Source organism: Cheilinus undulatus, linkage group 15 (genome assembly GCF_018320785.1).
Source record: "Cheilinus undulatus linkage group 15, ASM1832078v1, whole genome shotgun sequence".
In the NCBI taxonomy this organism is placed as follows: domain Eukaryota; kingdom Metazoa; phylum Chordata; class Actinopteri; order Labriformes; family Labridae; genus Cheilinus; species Cheilinus undulatus.
The window spans coordinates 35759641-35781971 of NC_054879.1; the positions used below are offsets into that span (position 1 = coordinate 35759641).

Consider the following 22331-nt stretch of genomic DNA (forward strand, 5'->3'; position numbering starts at 1 on the left):
CTAATAGACTCCAAATCACAGCCTACAAATGCAGGCATGGGAAGGAGCTTCTTTTGTTGCAGTGTGCCAGCTCACTTAGAATCAAGCTTCCACATACTGTAGGTACAAAAAGTCCAGCCTGGTGTCCTCTCTTCTGCAGAACCACATTGAGGAAACAGCTCTGGTGCAAAGGCGACAGAAGCAGAAAAAAGCTGAGTCACAGTCTGCACAACCTCTGTGACAAAAAGTGTTCAAGCTGGGAGGTGAGAACGGTTCCAGCTCTGCTCTGCTTTTCACAAACACACACACTCTCTCACACTGATGCTCATGCAAACCTCGTCCCAAGTGCAACTATTGACAGCTCAGAAAGGGCGAAAGAGAGGGGAAGGGTGAAGGGGGGGAGAGGCAGAGGGCAGCCGGTGGCGCACAAATCCCCTTCTGCTGCTGGGGCTAATTATATTCCTCCACTCCTTAACTAATCTGCCTTTTCTTTCCCTTCTTTCTATCTCCCAAGATTCTCTCATGCATTCATTATTTGGTCAGTTGAGAGGGAATTCAACCTGTAAAACTTAAGAACTGCTACTCTTAAACTTTATTACAGCCAGGTCGCAGCTCTGAGTTTTTTTGCTCATTAACTGAGGCAGAAGAGCAAACACAGAAGGTGCTTTTTGATGGGAGAAAGAAGGAGCTTGATAACAGGCTTTAAAGTGTGTTAATGTGTGTGTTTGGTTGTGTTAGTGCAGTTAAAGCTGGCAAGCAAAAGGCAGCTTTTAGTTTATAGGCTTAGAATAGAGATGAGAGAGGAGCTGCACTCTCACACATACTGATGAGGCGACTGCAGGAGAACGACAAACACAACATCAGCCAATCTAACAGTAACCCTCCATCCCTCTCTGCACCCCCCCCCCCCCCCGCTCCCTGGTTAATCGGGTTTGATCCCTCCTTTGTGGTATCACCCACCTCCTGTGACCTCCCATGTCATCATAGCCCTGCAGTATATTTATGAAGTTAGAAGAAGCGGAGTTATTGTGTTGGTCTGGCTAAAACTAGACTTTTTAAATGAACGCACATGTAGTCCAATTGAAACTGAACAAAATCTAAATTTATTAAGTGAGACTTACACACCTATACATTGCAGACAGAAATCATTTTTTTCTTGCATTCATACGCTTTAATCAGACCAGACTGGATTTGGTGTTCTGTGCATGCTGTGCTGTCTCTGCGCTTTGACCCAGAAGTTAAGCATAGCATAAATGCTAAGCATAGCAGGGCTTCCATTTTTTCAGCCTTTTAAGACAGATGAATGACATTAATGTAATTTTTTTACTAGGAGTATTAGTTTTACAGTGCGTATGATGTGTGTGCAAACATAAAGGTTGAATATTCCCTCAGGATCTGCCCAGTTAGCCAACTTAATGGTTAAATTCAGATATCAAACTAGCCAGTGCAAGATTTATGAGTCGGCTAAACTAGTCATCTTTAATTTTCTATAAACACAGGCCTGAAATCCTGGTCAAATGCTCTTTTAAAACTGTAAGGAAGACTCCTATCACAAGCTTCAGTTGATGGCTGCTGCCTTCCTGCCAGAGCTTTCCCCTCCAGCACTTTCCCAGACAAAAACATGAGAAGCTTAACGTTTAGTGTGATGTGAGAACAGTGCAGTCTTGCAGTGTGTTACACTAGAAAATTGAAGAAAAGTTGTATGTAGTCTGCTGAGGGTTATACTCATGCATAACAACTTTATCAAAGTGATGAGTAACCACGTAAAGCATGATCTGCAGAGGAATGAAGGCTGGCTGAGCTAGCTGCTAACTTTAGCCACGCTCTACTCAGCCTGCTGACACAATGACACTATGATGAATTTGTTTTCTGAGCCTTTTCTCCTCTTTAGACTAGTTGGTTAAACACAATTAAAATTGGTGCTAAGCCAATAAGGGAAATAGACGCCTTGGGACATCCTTAGTATTCACTATTCCACATACAGCTGTGTAGTTGCTAGCTAACTCTGTTCTGCTGTGGATGCAAACTGGATGAAGAACAGTGGCCTAATCATGCTATAAACTTAGCTCACCTTAACTGTATATTTAAACATCCTGAGCATCTTCTCTTTAATTGACTTTGGGTACATGTATAGACACATAACTGTAGAAGGCAAGCACAACAGCCAGCTTATAGACATTTTGTATACAGTCAGTTCTAGCAGCCAGGACACCATATGGATGGCAAAACAGGCATCTTACTCACTAAATGCCAGTGCTAAATAATTACTGCCAACAAAATCCCCACAGTAATCTTTGCAGTGCACATTTTGTAAGTTTAGAAAGCATGAAATGTCAGTATCAGACACCTGTAAATTGTTTTACAGAAACTAAAACAGCATTTTCCATAGTAATGTCCCCCTGCAGTCAAATTACTAGGTGGGCTCATAACGCTAGCAGACGTTGGTCTGGTCAAGTCAGGTCAGGTATGGGGGCGTATGCCTGTTCAGCACTTCCCAGCATCAACAATGTGTCCTGTACTACTCTGGCTTCGTGACGACCGTTTTCCAGGCCCATGCCCCATCACTCTAGGTATCTTCCCAACTGACCCCTCCACCATGCACGCGGCCACCCCAGGTGTCTGGACCAGCCCACTGGGTCCTGGGCAGCCAGTATGCAGTGAAGTGGATCAGGACAAGGAAAGAAAGCACAGCTGCCATTGCCCTATCCAGCAGCTGACCCCTCCCATTGCCGCTCTCCTTTTTATTCCAACATTTATATTTTCAAAGCTCAGAGCAAATAGATATGGTTAATTTAATGAGCTAAACATAATGCATTAAAAAAGTTTTCCAGAAGCAAGGTTATCTGAGCAAAAAATTAAATACACATCAGTAATCAAAGATTATGAGAACATTTTTCAATTTTTCATGCTTTCATGGTAGATTTTTTTTTAATTTTCTGGGTGTTTATCATATTATGGTATTTGTATTTGAGGCCTTACTGAGTAAAGAGGAGGACTGTATGTGGCCCCCGGGCTGCCAGTTGCCCACCCCTTGTTTAAAATATAGTCCTGTTTACTGGAGACTTTCAACCAATAAAGATGCTCAAAACAGAAGGAATGGTTGCTAATGCCAATTTGTTTAGTCTGATGAGCAGATTTTGATTACAATTTTCTTAGGTGAAAAACAGACTTTCATAACATAACTTTGTTATACTTTCATAACAAAGCAAATAAATTACTATCCTAAGAAAACAACTGGAAATTACTTGTATTCAAGAGAAACTGAGTATTACAGTGTTGCAGATATGAACCAAGGTGTTAAAAGTCTAGCCCAGGAACCAGACAATTCTACAAGGGCATGTTTTATTTGCTGTGGCAGGATGATGCATCTAGCCCCTCTCCTGTTCAAATGCACTTAGATCTGACCTCATTCAGCTCAGGCCAAAAAGGCACATTTCATACAATGTCTTGCTCTCAAGTAGCAGCCTCAGATGTTGGAAAAAAAATTAGGCCAGTGGGGAAGTGCAAAAAACTGCAGTTCTCCGTGCCAGAAAGGCTGGGTCCAAAAATCCCCAGAAGTCCCATTGAGCCCCATAATAAACTGCCAACGTTTACAGCAGAAAGCAGAGAAATGGGAATTACTTTTGTTATTGATAGAGACAGAACATGGTGAACAGAATATTGTTCATTTTGAGAGAATAAAAGCACAGAGTTTTGCATTTTTAGACATTGTTGTAGATTTGTCAGAAGACTTAAAGGGATATTTCAGCATATTTGCAGTTGAATCGTATGAGGTATGTACCAGAAGTAGTTGCATTAGCCTCCAGTGATTTCAATGAGCATTGCTTCTTTAAGGCCTTGTCCACACGGAGACGAAAATGTTATATTTCTGTTTCGTTTTGAAAAACTTTTCCATAAATTCAAGGTGTTTCAGGAAATATCCACGTAAGCATGGAACCGCTGAAAACGACTGAAAACGCTGTAGTATCTATGCCAAGCCTGTAAGTGGCGCTGTAACACTGCCACGGAAATGCACCAAAAGAGAGAATAAGATCAAAGAAAACTGCCACAAACTTTCTCCTAGTTGCCCTTCTGGTTGTTCTCCACGTTGGATTTAAGAACATCTGGCATATGCTGTTCTCAGTGGTGGTAAAGGAGCATCAGGTTTTACTGTAAAAGCCCTAATAAGCTCAATAGCTTCTGCAGCGCAAACACAACCCTGAAATCCACCATTGTTGTTTTTGTTTTGACATGCACATGCAGTGTAAGTGTGCTACGCTACGTGTGACATAATCGTTTCAAGAAAGATGCGGTTGGCTGTCCACATAGAGACGAAACAGTAAGTGTTTACAGATTTCACTCTGGGACCCGGTTTCAAAAAGTAGTGTTTACGGTCTCCCAAAACGCTGGGACAAAAAACGTCAAAAAGCTTTTGCGTATACTCCTGAATTCATCTCCATGTGGATGGGGCCTAAGAAGGGCTGGCAAGTTGTACCGGCCAGGAAGCTAGGCTATAAAGCGTAATAGATGGGTACAGTGTCTTCCTGGAATTTGGCAAGTACGCACAATCAAAAAATTTTAAAGAATTGTGTTTTTTCCCCTGAAAGGCTCTGTGTTTTTGTCACTATTTTGCAATGTAAGAGCACGTAACCGGTAAACAGCCTGCACTGCAAAATAGTGGCAAAAATACGGAGGCTTTCTGGGAAAAATAAATAAATTTGGATAAAGAATAGAATGTATCTAATAAATCTGTCCCTTGAATTTCATGAAATCATTATGATATTAAATTTATGACACTTGCCCTTTTTTCAATACATAGAAGACTGTGTGTGCATAGAGAAGGTCATGGACATTCCTATGTGATAAAATTAATAAAAATGTTGGTTTAATGATTGGAAAGAATCTGTTTTATTATTACGTTATTGTAGTCACACTGGGGGTTCTGTGAGCTTAATGCCAACATGATCATACTCACACACAGTAATCATAATGCCAGACTAGCTTGTATAGTGTTGTACACATCAACCATCCCTTCTCCGATTTGTACGTCATCATTCGATGATTTAAAGTGAAGTAAACTACAGAAATGCTTGATACAAATACTGCAGCACAAATCTGATATTATTTGCGACTCAATTAATTTAAAGAGTGCAAAAACATTAAATTTAATGCAAAGTATAATAAAAAGCAAGTGAATTAACAATTAATAAAAATCATGAGCAGAAGACTGCTGCTAAAATTTGAAGAATCAAAACCTCTGCAGGCACTTCCAATAATAGTAAATTGATGGAATGCAAAGCAGAAATGGGATCAATTAAACAGAAATTGTTGTTGCAGCAGCCTCCCGTATTTTGGCCACCTTTGCTTCTGACCACTGCTGGAGGCTCACAGCGACCTGCTTTATCCATCTGGCTCTACACCTGTTTCACCTCTAGGGATGAGCAGCAAAGATCCCCTCGACAGGTTGAACAATCCCCTGACCTGGAGCTAAAAACGAACACGACACTCACAATTTTGACAACAATAGAGTCTTATATTGATCTGATTTATGGGAAACTTTCCTTATAGTGTCTCCTATCCAAACAATGCAACAGAGGAGAAATGGATCAATAACAAAAATCTGAGATCAAACACCAGCCCTGAAGTCATGAGACAGCTGGTCTGCCTGGCACTCAGACTCTCATAAATCTTAGATCCTGCCTGTATCAGCAGCAAAAACATCACAACACGGTCCCTCTCTCACACAAACAAACACAAGCAGATAGCTACATAACAAATATGGTCATACTTAACACAGGAACATCTCAACATCATGTAGACTTTGTTACTATTACAGCTAAATAAAACAGCCCCCGGAGCATCCCAGACTGCACATGAGCACAGTCCAGCTGGAAAAGCTGAGACCTGTGACTAGCTGAACTCGATGTGTCCCTTTAAATCAACTAGAAGTAGGTCAAATGCCCAGTAAGACACTGGATGAGAGCCTGTGAGTAATACTGACTGCAAATTACAATTGTTCTCATAACACATTTATCTGCACCTTTCTGTAGATAATTAGATCTTAAAGCTCCTGTAATGAGTTTCTAGCTGGCTATGAAACACTGGGATTAGTGCTAATTCCTCTTTATGAGCTGCACAAACAGACTACTACTGAATATTGCTGTATAGTTATTCTCAATGTAAGTGGACAATACTGCAGGGTAGGTGTCAGGCAAGCACTGTATGGCCTTTGTTTACATTGTCTAGGATAAATTAACTGAGAATATGTTTGGCTGTTAGATGCAGTACAAGAAAACATCAATTTTTATGTTTATGTTTCAACTTTCAACATCTTAACATGTATTTAAAGAACCAATAAAGTCCATTTCAATGTCTTTCCATGTTTGATATGTTAACATAAATCTTCAACATCTTAATATGTCAGTTTTTGAGGTCTCAAAATTACAATATTTTGGAATGTCAACATCAATTTGAGTCAGTTTTGAGATCTGAAAATGTCAAAATGTTAACGTGCTAAACATCAAGTTTTAACATCTAAACACATCCGTTTGGATTATTTTTGGTATGTTAACATCAACATTCAACCTCTAAACATGACACTTTTTAAGAGTTCAAATTTCGACTTTTGATACGAGCACAAATATTCAGCTTCTTAGACTGTCAGATTTCCAGGTCTGAAAGTGTCAATTTTTTTGACATGTTACCAACACTGTTTAACATCTTAACATGTCAATTTTTGAGGTCTTAAAATGTCCTTTTTACATGTAAACATCAATTTTTCAATATCATCATACATCAGTTTTTGAAGTCTTAATTGTTAATTTTTGACATATTAACATCCATTTTCAACACTGTACCTCAATGTTTTTGAGGTCTTAAGATGTCAGTTTTTTCTAGCTCAATAAATCAATATATATAAGATTCACTTTGGCCTTTATTAGTGGGATAGTACAGTGGCTAGAGACAGAAACTGGGGAGAGAGAAAGGGGAGCACACAGGAAATGAGCCAAACTGCACCTGGGCCTCCTACCTCTACATAAACCACTACTTTAACAGCATATCCCAGCTAATTCTTGACCATTTCCCATCAAAGTTTGTCCAGATTTATCAAATCTTGACCTAAAGATGAAGTCTAGTAGTGCATACGTTTTCCCTGTATTTTTCTACAGCCCAACAAGTTGAACCAAGATTTTACTTATCAAGAGAAATATTTCTCCTAGCAGGTTTGATGGAAAATCCCCACATTCATATTTCAGACAATGTAGCATACTACTATCTGATTGTCTGCTTTCTAGAACCACCCTGAAGCAATGATAGTCATCATATTAAAAAAGCTGTCTCAAATGTACTTTTGGTTTGCAACAGGAAAGAGGAGGGGTTTAGGTGGGCTTCATGCTCCTGGTAAACAGCTATAAAATGCTCACTTGTCTGTCAGATTAGCCACAGTGTGTGCAAATAAAGAAGCATGTTTTTTTCTGCTGTAAAAATGTGCATTTTAATATGAAATCTACTGCAAAGGTTATTCCTTGATTTTTGCAGTCAGCCTCAAGTGGAGACTTAAGGAACTGCAGTTTTGTGAACCTCAACATTGACTTTATTTCAAACACCGGAGGTTGTTTTGAGCAAAATATCTAAGCTATAAAATCTGGAACAAACATTTCTGCTCTCTATAGTTTGACTTTGTTAATCAATTTCTTTTGATTGCATGTATAAATCTAGTAAAAACATCTTGTTTAACACTTCAGATCTTGATCAAATACTTGAAAGCAACACTTATTTCATAAATCTCATCCTTCCTCCTTGAAGATTAAAAACAGCAAATGTTGGCATACTAAAAAGCAACTTTACTGGTGAACATAATGAATGTTAATGTACTCTTCCTGTTCTGTCTAAGAGCGGTCCATAGCTAAAGTTATTCATCTTTTTATGTTGAAGAAATCCATAATTGGAGAGAGCACTGATAAGATCCGCCCACTCACTTCTGACCAAATGACCTCGCCGATAGATGGCAGGATTGGATCTTGGCACTGACTACGTTCACCAAATGAACACACTGTGTGGTGCAAAAAGATGTTCCTGATTTTCTATCAGTTCAAGAATATTGTATGCTCAGTCATGTTATAAGAACAGACTGTAAAAGCCAAGAGCTAACTGACCAATAATTGTGTGATGATAAAAGAAAAAAAGCCACAGGGGTCTCTATTTTCTGCATTTTAAAACACAACCTTAGCCCAGGAGAAGTGAGCAGTTTGCAAGATTAGACAATGCTAAATCCTTTTTCATCCGTAGTTGACTTTGTTTCCCTGAATCTCTTCCCCTCACTCTCTCCTCGTCTTTGCTGTCTTCTGTGATCAGCGTTAGAGTCTCTCCTCTGAGCCGATTACTGCTCTCATCCTCCTGCCGCAGCACATTCCTGTCACATTTCCTAACAGTGCCTCCAATGGGCCCAAGTATGCAAGTGTTTAGTGTAAAGTCACATACTTAAAGCTCCTAAAATATGACCTACTTTACTTCATTTTGTATATATCATACAGTATGTTTGTTTGAGTGCTGCAGCCTGATATTTTTTTAAGTGTAGCTCACTCCAAGCTGAAAAAAGAACCTGACCTGTTCTGTTTTATTCCTGTGGCTGAGTTGTTGCTATGCCCCGCTCCTCACTGAAGTCCACCCACTCACTACTTCACCATTCCTGGCGCTAAGAAGAAGAGGATGCAACCAGAGCCCACTGTGCAGTTAATGACTGCAGCAAAAGCCACAATTGAGTACTGCACAATGAAGAGATATTTAATGTTCAAACTTTATGTTGTCAGTATTCACATTTTGAATTTAATGCCCGTAATTTGTTTCAAAAAAGTAAGAGAGTAGCATGTTTACTACTGTGTTCATCACCTTTTCCTCTAACAACATGCAGGACTGAAAACAATCATTTTTGAAGTTGTGAAAGTAGAAATTTCCCATTCTTTCTTGATGTACATCTAAAGTTGCTCAACAGTGAATTTTATCAATTGCATAGAGGAGACAGGTCTGGACTGAATGCACAATACTGTGAAGCCATGCTGTTGTGACTCATGCTAATACGTCCCTACACCATTACAACTGCTAGCATTTAAATTTTGCATTGATTGTTGACTCTGCCCACAGCACACGCTGTGCAGTATGGGTATGCGGGATATGTGTAGGTTGTATAGCTGGATTTATTTTAAATAGGAGCAACTCTGTACATGTAGATTATTGGTGATGTTCATTGTTTATGTGTAGTTATATGGCAGCTTAATGGGTTCAGCACTTGGAGTCCAAGACAAATTTCTCTAAAGGGACAATAAAATGTATCGTATTGTATCGTATCGTATCGTACCATACTTTTCCACTTTAAGTTTGCCCATCTCAGATGAGCTCAGCTCTAGGAGTGCTTCTTTTATACCCAATCATTGTACTATAACCTGTTACCAACTAACCTACTTATTTGTGGAATGCACCAGGTGTTTCTTGAACATACTACAACTTTCCTTTTCTTTCTCCTGTCCCAATTATTTTGGAACATGTTGCAGGCATCAAATTCAGAGTGTGGCCCAAAATACAATACATTTTATCAGTTTGAACGTTAAATGTCTTGTCTTTGTGCTGTATTCAACTAAATATAGGTTGTAAAGAATTTCACTCTGGTCAGGCCAAAACCTCATATCTCTGCTTGTCAGGTGAACGAATGGTAATGAATGAATGGTAATAGTCAGCATTTTCTTGGCACTTTTAATTGGTTTAAAATTTGTGAAACCCCACAAATAGATGAAGAGGGTGACCAACAGAACTGATTTATAAAATAAATTAATAAATCATGTAAAATGGAGATACAAGGTTTTGGCGCTATGACAGCGATTTGCAAAAGACTACATTCTTTTTTTAAGTTTGATTAATTGGTGACTCTACATTGGCAATAGGTATGGATATGTAGTTGTTTGTCTTTGTATGTCAGCCTTGCAATTGACAGCCGAGTGGCAACCAGTCCTGGGTGTACCCTGCCTCTCGCTCAATGACAGCTGGGACAGGCTCCAGCCCCCACAACCCTGAAAAGGATAAAGGGGGTAGACGGATTGATGTGTTTTATTTTTCTTCACAATTTACACATTGTCCCAGCATTTTTGGAATTAGGTCTTTAGATTTCAAACTTTAAATGCATATTAATTCTAAATACATCCATTGCAGGCTGCAGGGGGCTGGAGCCAATCTAAGCCATCACTGGGTGAGAGGTGACTTTCACCCTGGACTGGTTAGTTTTCATTCACAGGGCTGACACATTAGACTCACTGACCTTCAAAGAAAAAACAAACATGCGCAGCATTAAATGAAAAACGGTTTGCGCTGAAACGTGTTGTTAGTGCATTCATGCTTGTTCTAATGTCACATGCTGGCTGTGAGTCAATTAAGGTAGATCTCTATAGATGGATCAAAATAAAAGAGAGGCAAACATCAGAAATATCACTCAAATAAGTGGTGCTAATGTGATGAAGAAGGAAAAATGTCATTTGGTCAGTGGTGATAAATGATTCTGCTGCAGAAGTATCACGAGATGTCATATAGGGTTTGAAAAAAAGAGAAATAGACTTGGAAATAGCCTCATAACCCATGACAAGGCAATTAATTTGCACGATCAGAAGCGAAAGCCTCCGCAGCAGTTCAAGACAGCATTGCACAAAAACATGCCAAGAAGATCTCAGACATGATTTATCGACCTATAGAGTCAAGTCCATGTTAGGTAACCTGTCCATGTTTTAATGTTTATCGATTTTTCAAATGTAGGTCAGTGTCTCTGATTGAGCACAATACTGTAACCGTTTAGGGTGGAGTGCTGGGGAAATAGGCCAATTAGATACAACACTGTACCTCAACACATCAGAATGTCTGCAGACATCAATCCGAGCAGACATATTTAATGAAATTTGACATAAAATCAAAATCAGAGTGTGTTATTGTGGATTTGTTCTACTATGCTCACATAATACTGTGTACTTCTTATCTGACTATCTATTACAGAGTCAATATCACATTTTCCCCTTCAAGCAATAACTGCACAAGAAGATCTTGTAATAAAAATACCAATTACAGGCCAAACAGCTGCCTAGCTTCAGGCAGAAAGAGCATAAAATCTTCGTATTAAACCTGGGCTGGTTTTCTGCAGAAGCAATGCTGTGTTTCCCATGATAATCCTGCTTAAATCAGCTTCATTTATATCTAATTGTGTTACAATTTACCTAGAAAAGAGGAAATTTTGCCTCTTACTGAACAGATTATGAATTTCTCCCTTTTGTGTACAACAACATGAACAATCCTCTGTAATAGATGATACAGATAAAAGAGTCAGTGCTATTGGGTGTGTTGTTGTATCCCACCTATGCTTTTGGTGACTGTCCTCAGCCTCTCCAGCAGCTCCCCCAGCGCCATCTCCTCAGTCTTCATCCACAGGATCATCCTCCAGAGGGACAGCGGGAGGCCAGCTGTCCAGCAAAGAGACGCTTTCGCAGGAAGAAGAGACAGCTTGCCTGCTTTCTCCTGAACGCAGCTTCAGAGATCGGATGATGGGGGAAGAAGACCAGCCGAGCAGAATGGAAGAGGAGGGATGCGGAAGGGTAAACTAACCCTGGATGTGGCTGGTTGTGTTTTGTCACTCAGATGCTGGAGGATAGAAATCTCAGAGAGAAAGGGGGTGTGTGCAGCTTGAGGCGGCAGGGCTGCTTGTGAGAAATGGATGTTGCGTGGATGGATGATGGAGTGATGCTGAAGCCGCTGTGGGTGCAGTGACGAGTCCTCCAGCCACAGAGAGAGGCAGAGCGCAGGAAGCCGGCGATGGAGAGGAGGAGGAGGAGGAGGAGGACGCAGACTCATTCACACATGCATGCTTCAGCATCAGCACACATGATGGTGCAAACCTAGGTAGACCTGTTAGACACAGAGGGGGAGGGGAAGTGAAGGTCAGCAGAGCAGTTTCAAACACACCAATGATGCAATAGTGACATCCAGAGTGGAAACGAGGCATAACAGCCACGTCATGAAACGTTGTCATGTGCAGAAATAGTCCCACCGGTCATGCATTAATGATTATGCTGCATTGCCACCATGTGACAGCACTTGGTTATGACAGAAAGTGCAGAGCTACTTTTACATAAGGATAAAATCTGGTGGCATTTAAAGTGCAACTTAACCCTTCAAACCTTTGGATATGAGTTTTTAGTCGTACTGTTCATCAGCTTTCGCCCAAATCTCATCATCTGAGTACAAGAACAACTGGTCATGAGAGTCCCTCTGAGAAAGAGAAAGAATTAAGCCATTTTCTCCATTTTGAAACATATGTAACCAAGAAGGGCAGAAAGGGTATTATCTTTTAAAGAAATTTTATTTTGATGTCTCTCTAATATTTCTGTCTTGCCAGATATTCTGAGGATGGTTATGGATTAAAGAAAACCTGAGTGAAATAATGCAAAATCTCTTCTGCTTATATCTACTTTCCTAGCTTTTAATTATAAGATTAATTCCAAATGATCAATTGAGAAAGTCAAACTGATTTCATCTGACACAGTGGTCTAACAAGATAAAGTTAAAGGTGCAGTGTGTAATATTTAGCCTAGTAGCATTTAGTAAAACAAACAAACTTGGTTAAATGAAACATGATGTCTATAGGTAGGTCTATCCTAATTAGTGTTTATCCACCTGAAAAAATTTGTTTTTCTTTGATATCAACTCAGAATAAGCAATCTATTCATACATGGGGAGGGTCCCCTCCACGGGAGCCGCCATCTTGAATTTATTGCATTTTGTATGTTTCTCTGGTGAAAACTGTGGCAACCAGTGGAATTAAAAAAAGTGTATCTGTTATCTGGTCGCTTCTGTGGCACCGTAGAAACATGCAAAATGCAAAAATTCAAGATGGCGGCGTCCGTGGAGGGGACCCTCCCCATGTATGAATAGATTGCTTATTCTGAGTTAACATAAAAAAACACATTTTTTTTCAGGTGGATACACACTAATTAGGATAGACCTACCTACAGACATCATGTTTGATTTTGTTTGAGTTTGTTTGTTTTACTAAATGCTACTAGGCTAAATATTACATACTGCACCTTTAAAGCAAAAGCTGTTATTTATTTAAATCATCATCATCATGTTGTCATTATTATTAGGCCTCGACATCTGGCTACTTCCATCAGATCTGCACCTTTACCTGCCTGATGATGACATCATAATCACATCGACCTCTGATTGGTCTGAAATGGTTAAATGAAAGACAAAACGTTTTAGAAGGACCTGCTGCACGGGTAAAATTCTCCTAAACAGTAATAAAAACCAGTTCTGATGCTGAGGCACCGACAAAGCTTTTTTTTTTTTTTTTTTTTTTTTTTGTTGTTGTTGTTGTTGTTGTTTTATCGTGTATCTATTTTATTTATGTAGTTTTTCATGCAGGACTTTTACTTAAAGAAAATTATCTTGGCCATTTTCAGCCACTTAAATCCCATTTTTGTAAAGACAAAAGTGGGTATTTATCTTACGGAAAATAACCTACCTCATGTGTTTTCATCCTTTACACCTGGGGCTTTTAACGGTTTTTTCGCTAACCAGTGACGTTTTCACCACTCCCTTCATCAGCGTTAAACAGGAAGCTACGTTTAAACAAGTTACCAACTAGCAAGGTAGAGGGCTAAACCAACCGATTTTGGGGTAATAAATATCTGAAGCAGGTGCATAATGATGCGTTACTCGTTATATTTCCTATTCACATGTTTAAAAGCAAAGCTTGACGTTAGCCTCCAACAACTTCCTTCATACAGTCCTACCTGTCGTTAGAGTTTCTAAGTTTGTACACCCGCTAATGTGAACTGGGCTCATGCGGCAACTTTTGGATCAAACCAAGTGGGGGGGGGGGTCATGTATGCATGCCGTTATAGCGAAGTACGCCCAAATTAAATTACTGTTTATGTATCATTACTACATAATGCACCGAATTAAAAAAAAAATATATAGGCTATAATAATAAGATTTAAGAAAAAAACGTATTAAAGTTTGAATGATGTTTTAACCAACGTTTGAGAGATGAGACTTCCATATTCAATGTCAAACCGTTTTTTTTTTTTTTTTAACTTTTAAGCATACTGCTTTTTGAAAATTAACTTTTTTTGACATTTTAACATATCAGTATTTTATAGCATGTTTTAACTTAGCCTTGCAAAGCAGATGAAATGGCCAGATCAGATGTCTGTCATCAGGTTGAACTACACTGTAGAGCTCCAATCTGAAACCATTGAGCCCGGCCTGAGAAAGGACCGGACCAATCAGTGTCATTTGAAGAGAACAATGCAGTAGGTTTTCCAAAGGAAGGAGTTTGCAACACTTTGGATGCCAACCGCCATTATTAAACCCAAAAGAAGAAGAAGAAGAAGGAAGGGGTTTGGTTGTACTGCCAGCTAACATTAGCTTGGATTAAGCTATAGAAATAGACAATTCTTTATCAAAGAAGTGCAAAGAACTTCCATGGACTCTTTTCTAGTTGGAAAAGATTTTTCACTCTTCTTCCAACCTCGGCATGACTTTGCAATATTTACAGGTCTGTTTAAGTTGTACTGCAAGCTGGTAAACAAATACAACTGTTTTTTTTTTTCAGATCTGGGCAGCATCTGTATTAAAAAGAAGCAAAGGACAACACTGAAAACCTTTCTTGGCAGAAAAGATGATTTTGATTTGCCGATTGACTCCACCGTTCATAAACTATACCTGCCTGTTGAACTCACTATAACTGGAGCTGTGGATGCCCACTATGTCATTGTGTATTGTCACTCTTATGGCCAGCAAGGAATGTGACAGAATGTTTGTCCAATCACCCTCCAGGATTTTTCTGCAAAGTTCTGTCCTTCCCAAACAAAAAATACCAGCCATGTTGGCATTCTGATGACTTCAGCTATTATTAAAGTTGCCACCTACTTAGCCTCTCGGCTGATCAAATGACCCAATAAAGGTTTATTTTTTCCAAAATCCATGAGTTTCCACCTTTTACTATCCAACCTAGTGCTGCATTGCTACTGGGATAACAACAGTGGTGATAAGTAGTGACGGTCAAGTACATCTGCTATGAAAAATTAAGGGTCTTTTCTTCTTGTTAAGGTAACGGTGGCCATAGTTGGCAAAGCATTACTAGTGACATCATGCCACTTATATTGGAAAGTTTTTGTTGTTATTTTCTAAATGTAAGGGACTTTACTTTGAGATGTTCAAGATTGATCTTTTAAAGTTAAGTTTAATAATATCTAAAGCATGGAGGAGTGCATTACTAAATCTGAAGTTCTGAAAAATCTCTAAATTGCCTTTAAAAAGAACTTATTTGGCCAAAGGCAGAGTTAGGGGTTGCTTATGGGCTTATGCAATGATATATTTTTAAGTCCTGACTCTTTCAGATCGGTTAAAAAGTATGTTGCTTGTGAGTGTTATAATAGATAATGCAACAAGAAATAAGCACATCGGACTACTTCCTCTCCAGTAGAGGGGGTTAAAATTTCTATCCTAACCAGATTTTACAAGAGGAGCTTTGAGATACCGCATTCTTAACTTCCAACCAAATTCCTTCCAGTTAGGGCTACTCAAACATTTATGCCAAGGCATCCAGGACTTCTCCCATTCATCATCTGAGATTACCTGGTTGGTCTCCAATTCCCATTTATTTTTCACATCTAAATTATAAGAGGTTGTATCCAAGTGTTATCTATAAACAGGACACCGTGCCTTTTGAGCCTATTTGATTGCCTACTAACCCAATCCAAAACATTTCAAAATTAGATGGTAATGTCCTGGTAGTGTTCCATTCTTTGCGTGATAACAGATAATGTCAGATTTGAAACTTTTCCAACAGATCTTTAGATGCAATGGGTCTGAAACTGTGAGAAAGCCTTGAGATTTGTTCCTTTAAACAACTTATTATCATAATAAGGCCTTTTTCTGCCCACTTGGTGAAGCCCCCATCCAGTTTGGCTGGGAAGAAATTTCCCATTGAAGCAATTTTTGTTGCTCTTGGTAGTGACAATGGTAGCAGTGTTAATTTCGTCGACTAAAACTATGACTAAAAATGTTCATCAACAGCCTTTTTTCCATAACAAAAACTAGACTAAGACTAACAAAATAGATCTGTGATGACTAAAACTGACATAAAGTAGGTTTCATTTTCATCAAGATGACTAAAACTAGACTAAAATTTAGTTTAGTTTTCGTCAGACATTCAAAATCTGTGATATTTCTCCACTGGTGGTGAATCTGTCAAAATGCATCTTTACCTATTCTGCCTCTGATCTGTAGAAAGCAGGACCCCAGGTTTGAGTGCATGGAACACACTACCATGATTTGGTACCAGATTTAGTCAAGAAAATAAATACTTGGTCTAAGTAAAGACTATAATGTGAGGACTTTTTATGGCCTAAAACTAGACTACATGTTTTTGAATTTTCGTCAACTAAAACTAGACTAAAACTAAAAAGGACAGAAATGACTAAAATGGGACTAAAACTAAGACATTTCCTCTAAAGACTAAGACTAACATTAAAAGCAGCTGCCAAAATTAACACTGAATGGTAAATGCAGTATTTTTCTTAATTTCAGCCAGATCTTTAAGGTGTAGTTTGAAAATGCATAGTTCCAGTTGTAAACTTTTTTTTAAACAAAATTCCTACCCTACCTGTGTAAAGTCACTTAACATAAAATAACTTAAAATAACTTCAGGCAGTTTTAGGAGGCAGAAGTGAAAATAATTAAGCTTTAAAAAGATAGACCATGATTTTAGAATCAAAATGACACTTTAAGTGCAGTTAAATTAGGAACAAAATAATGTAAGCAATTTGTTTTTTTGTGGGTTGAACGGCATCGTATTTGCCCATATGATGTAATTTGTTGTAATTTTAAAATTAAATTTGGGTTGAAAATAGAAATTTCAAGGGAAACTGTCCCCCTGGACCATACTTTGTTTGGGCTTAGCACCGGATATTTAACATGCCTGGCTCTGCCCCTGGTTAGGATTCTAATTGTATGGTCATTTATGGTCAGGTATAGTTACTGAGAGGAGGATTAGGAGACAGAGGAGTCAGACAGGCTGGCAGGTAAAAGGTTATCATGGAAATTTACAAAGCACTGCAGGGTGGGCAGGAAGTGAGAGCCTCTGAAGAAAGGTATGGATCATAGAGGGGAATAAAAATACAGAAATAAGATGGCATTAGTAAACCCATTATCAAGACAGAGGAGAAATGTTTTCACTCTTTCTTTATTACAAGCAGAATGACAATACAGTGCTTTGCCTTCATTTGCTACAGACAGGCTGGCAAAAAGTCAATAGGTGAACTTTTAAAATCTTTATCCAAAAAACAAAAAAAAAGAAAAATTCTCAAAACCTGTTTAGTAATACAAACAGTGCTGTACTGAAGGTATGATATGAAACGTGCTGCTCAGAGCACAAAAGTCAACGTTTTTTTCTCCGACCTTTGCCAAGCTCAGGAATGACGGGATGAGCACCTGCTGTCCTGCTGATGGACTTAGAAAAAGCAAGTTTGACATTCTGATCAGCAGTTGAAGGCTGGTGCGATTAACCACTTTGAGACAGACAGACAGACAGTCCATTCCTAGTCAAGTTATTTGGTCACTTTTTTTTAATCTCACCCACTACATTCTTAGAAAAATAACGTGAGGAAGAGTGAACACGTATAAACCCCGGTCGATGGACAATAGACCTTGTTTTAGGGGGATCTGTTGTAGAACAAAGTGCAGTGTGGCGTAGTCCTATTGGTAAATCTCTAGTGAATCATATATTGTTTATGTTGCTCTCATTTTGGTTATAAATTGAACACACATTCTAACAGAGTTAAAATATAATCTTCTCTCTGGGATACAAAAGTAGCAAAGAAATATTTTGAATGGAAAACCAAAATGCGACAAAATGTAGTGACTATATAGAATCTTCCGATGTATTTTAAAACAAAATAGAGCATTATTGTGGTAGAAATCTATGGCAACAGCACAGTGAGGTGGGACACTGCATAACAAGCACCGAGGCTCCTCTATTCATCTACTGAGGTCAGGACGTTGAGCCCCCAAGTCCAAAAACTTGTAAAAGGGCTTTGTGTGAAACTAAAATAGAGAAATCCAGACCTCTAACCAAACTTAGAAATCATCTGTGCCCTAGTTAGAAAAAGAAAACCCGTTACTAAATCTATCCATGTTGGCAGATGGGAGTGAGAGTATGAAAATAAATTGTATAAACATACAAAAAATGCTTCAGAATCAGACATTCAAGACTTCCCAAGTCAGTCCCTTGCTGTGCAACACCACAGATATGCTTTGGACAAACTGGACCTCAGATGTTAGAAATGCAGAAAAGACGTTCATCCATAATGAGCTACAATCATCAGCTGGACATGGACAAATCAGTTCGACATTCTAGTGATTTGATTGTGACATCGCCGATTCAAGCTTCCCTCCTACTTGACTCTGGTAACAACAATAATAATAATAATAATAACGTAACACCCTTCTCTTTAGAATATATATAAAAACTTTTAAATTACATCCATACATCAACAGTGACTGCCATCAATAAATTTAGAACATGGATTAATGCAACACAGAAAAAAAGTCTTAAAATGTGACATGACAATCTTACATTGACTTTTTGCATAACACAGAACATGGCAGCAGACGCACAAGGCAAACAGAAAGGACAAAAAGCAAGGGCATCCATAAATAAAGACTGCCTTTGTTACCCTGCATGGCCACAGAGGGGCAGCAAAGGATACAATGTGCTCGTCATTAGAGGAGAAAGGAAAAGGTGTCATGGTGTGGTTTTTCTGATGAATGATGACTGAGGATAAAGACAGAACAGAAAGAGGAGCAGATCAGCATGCAGCAAAGAGATATGACATGCTACACGAGCAGATAAGAAAAAACAGACGTCGACACAATCATGAGGGGAAAGAAGAAGAATAATCGACACGCTGTACCAGACACGTCTGAAAATCTTTCCTCCTTGTAGAGTCCACTAAAAATGAGCATTTATGAATTAAGGCAGGGCGGCTAGAATACTGCACATCCCTCTTTAGATTCTTCTCCCTTTAGCTGATGGGTGTCTGTGAGTGTAAGGCTTTGTAATACACCACTATATCTTTTATAACACCTTTCTCCTTTGGCTCCTAGCCTGCTGCTGTGTGGTTACCTGTAAGGCAAAGTTGTGTCACATACAAACATACAGAAACAGGCAAATATCATGCATACACTCTCGCTCATGCACTCGCACGCACACCTAAAGGGCTGAGCTTCGACGGCTGCCCCTTACTTGGCCAGACCACGAACTGTACATAAATGTTCTTAGACAAACATTTTTTTTTTTTTTTTTTTTTTTTACAAAGGGACACAAACAGTGGAGGAACAGGCAAGAACGAGAGACGGAAAATGAGGACAAAGAGTACAAAAAGGCTCGACTGTTGACGTGCTGAAACAGTTCCACAGTGCATGAGACGATGCACCATCCCCTTTTGTTTGATTACTTTTTCAAGTAAGAGTTTCAGCAGAAACTAAAGACGTGGACCACACTGAAAACAAAGTGAACATGAGGTGTCAGTGCTATTATATCTAAAGGGTTTCCACGCAGGGTGTGGCCCAGAAAATGCACATGGTGATGATGCTGTATGTATTTTGCTCTCTGTTTCAGCCCACAAAGTTTCAGGGTCTGTTTTCTTCACACCGAGGTCTCCGGCCCTGGAGCATAGTAGGCAAACCCCGCCCCAGAGAGACGGACCATGTACGGGCTGAGAGAGCATAAATCTGCCCCTCCTCCTTCCGCCAAATGGGCGAGGAGTTTCTGAGGAAGGGGATCAGACGTGCGGAGCGACAGCATTTCCACAGCGCTGAGGTGGAGGTGAGAGGAGTCTGGGCTCGTGCCTTTGAAGGACCGACGAGAGGACAGTGGAGTCAGCTCGGCCACGCCACCCCGGGACAGCTTCTCTTGATCCTGCAGACAGATGGGAGATGTTAGATCAGGATACAATCCAAAACACAGACAGAAAGGAGGAATTAAAAAGGGTTGAAGCATGCAGAAATCACACAAAGTTGTGAATGACAGATGTGAGAAGGCTTGATGCATGAGTTTGAAGAGCAGGGTTACATTCAGAAGGTTTAATGGAATGAGTTTAAAAATCAAGATATTACCAAACTGGACAAAATGATCCATTAAGTGTGGAAAACGGCATATTTTAATGATCAAAGATAAGAGACCCTCTGAAAATCCCCATTATGATGTTAGATAAAGCATGCTCATGAAACTAATATTGTAATTTCACACTTGCAACTCTACAATTAACCACTAGATGTCATTACTCTTCCTGCTATAAAATGGACCTTTCAATGCAATATTGGCTGCATATCATGGATTTTTCCAGATCACTTTTGTCTGTGACATCACTAATGCATTCACTTATGTACGCCTGACCCTGCTGAATCAGACGATGTGAAAAACACATGACACAGAAGCATGAAAATAAGATGCTCCCTCAAAAACAACAACAAACACCTATTTTATTCTTGTACTGCTGAGTTATTGAGCCTAAATGGTTAGTTTAAAGCGTTTTAGTCTGCTAAAACAACATTATTTTGGTAAAATTCAGTTAAAAAGACATTAGAAGTGGTAGTCAACTACAAGGACAAACATTAGGCTGATCAGTGGAGTACCTCCCATCCCCCGCTAATTTTTAGTCTGTAAACATATTTTCTCCACATTGATTTTTATGGAAAATTATGTATGTTTTTGTAATTTAACCCCATAGGTCCCTGCATGAACATTTGTGGACATTGCATCTTGTCTTTCCTAGAACAAAGTAATAATTTATGCTATGAGAATTTTTGAGATTATTGACCAGAATGCCCATTGAGGCTTCAGTAATTTGCTTGAAATGTTGGGAAATTTGCCATCAAAATTTTGAGATAAGAGATTTAAGAAATTTGCATTTGCTTAAAAGAAATCAGGACCTTACATGTAGTATTGTTGGAGTCTTTAAAAACCTTCTTAATGTTTAGGCTTTTTGATAAAATCTGAGGAATATTTAAAGAAATTTAGGGGTACTTTTTATGGAATACTTAAAAAATAATTATTGCAGAGGTTTTGGATATTTTCTTTAAAATTTCAAAGATTTTGTGTGGATTTTGAAAAATAAAATTTCCAAGAACTTTTAGTGGAAATTTTGTTCATGCTTGGCCCCAACAAGTCCTTTTGGTCCATCATCAAAATGACTCCATCATACCTCTTTCAATGACTGACACCATTTCTTACTGCCTGAAGACCCCAATAACTGACCAACAGTCCAACGAACAGCCAAAACATCTGCTCAAAAACCTATCCAGTGCTGTATTTTCTGCAGAACCTTCTTATCAGGTCCTACTGATCCAAAATAAGTGGGAGAAACTAAAAATGCAGTTCTATTTTAGTTTATCAGTCATATAGTTAGACTATATGTTCTAATCAATAATGCACCCCATGTGCAGAGGCAGAATCCTCAATGCCCTGGTTTCTGGTTCAACTACCAGTCTGTCACCATTTGGTATAAACCTTAATGTCCTCACACTCATTTTATGTTTAACTCCTAATCCTCCTCCAACCCAGAACCTTCATCTTTATTTACACTTGGGGACCAACAAGACGTCAGAGCACACCTCCTACTACTTGTCTGAGCTCACATGACAGGTGGCGATGGGTTTTAAGTAGCCTGGACCTAATAAACAGAGGATAAAATATCTCATTTGGCTCCTACCCACATCAAGTTAATTCCCAATCCCTCATGCAGTCAGAAGCGCAGCATGCTTTGGACGCAGCACAGCAGAATTAATTGGAGATGGAGATTCCTAAAAGTAGGTTTGACGGAGGTAAATTTCTCATGTTGACACAGTTTATCACCTCCCCCAGCCTGAGCCTGATCACGACAGCACGCCCCATGCAGAGCAGAGCAGCAGGAAGCATCACGGCAGCAGCAATAACAACCCGACTCCCCACCGACAACACCCTCTGTGTGCTGTTACCATGGTGACCCTAGCCCAACTAGGACGTGGTGGGGTTGTATTCTAGGGTATGCTGGGTGGGGTGCTGAGGCCGTGTGACATCACGGAGTCATAGGTCCTAGTGGCTTTGTCTCCACTGTCTCCCTCACAGGTCCTATCAGGGTGGAGCGGGTCCCTCTCATTGTGTCCCCCTCCACCTGCAGAGCTGGGGGCCACACAGACTTCCAGGGGCCCCGCTGTCTTTACCTTCTGTGGGTGACGGTAAAGGAAAGGAAGTTGATGAGGTCTGTTTTTCTTTAGACAGACTGAGTTGCCTGAGTATA

At 39.4% G+C, this 22331-nt stretch overlaps 2 protein-coding genes across 7 annotated transcripts in view; both read right to left on the bottom strand.

The window, feature by feature from the left end:
* mcf2lb (mcf.2 cell line derived transforming sequence-like b) overlaps positions 1-11664 on the bottom strand; it is a 68441-nt gene extending 56777 nt beyond the window's left edge. Inside the window, exon 1 of the mRNA XM_041807075.1 lies at positions 11343-11664. Coding sequence (XP_041663009.1) covers positions 11343-11421 — 79 coding nt within the window. The 5' untranslated portion in view covers positions 11422-11664. The remainder of the gene's footprint in view (positions 1-11342) is intronic.
* A 5603-nt stretch (positions 11665-17267) lies between these two features.
* The window catches only part of LOC121522904 (phospholipid-transporting ATPase IH-like), a 60110-nt gene continuing 55046 nt past the window's right edge, over positions 17268-22331 (bottom strand). For 2 of the 6 annotated variants that reach the window (XM_041807583.1, XM_041807582.1), the window contains one exon: positions 17268-19972. In XM_041807583.1, the coding sequence (XP_041663517.1) occupies positions 19700-19972 (273 nt within the window). In that variant the 3' untranslated portion in view covers positions 17268-19699. Of the gene's footprint in view, positions 19973-22029; positions 22258-22331 lie in introns of those variants that run through there. The other 4 variants (XM_041807587.1, XM_041807585.1, XM_041807584.1 and 1 more) reach the window with 3 other exon arrangements.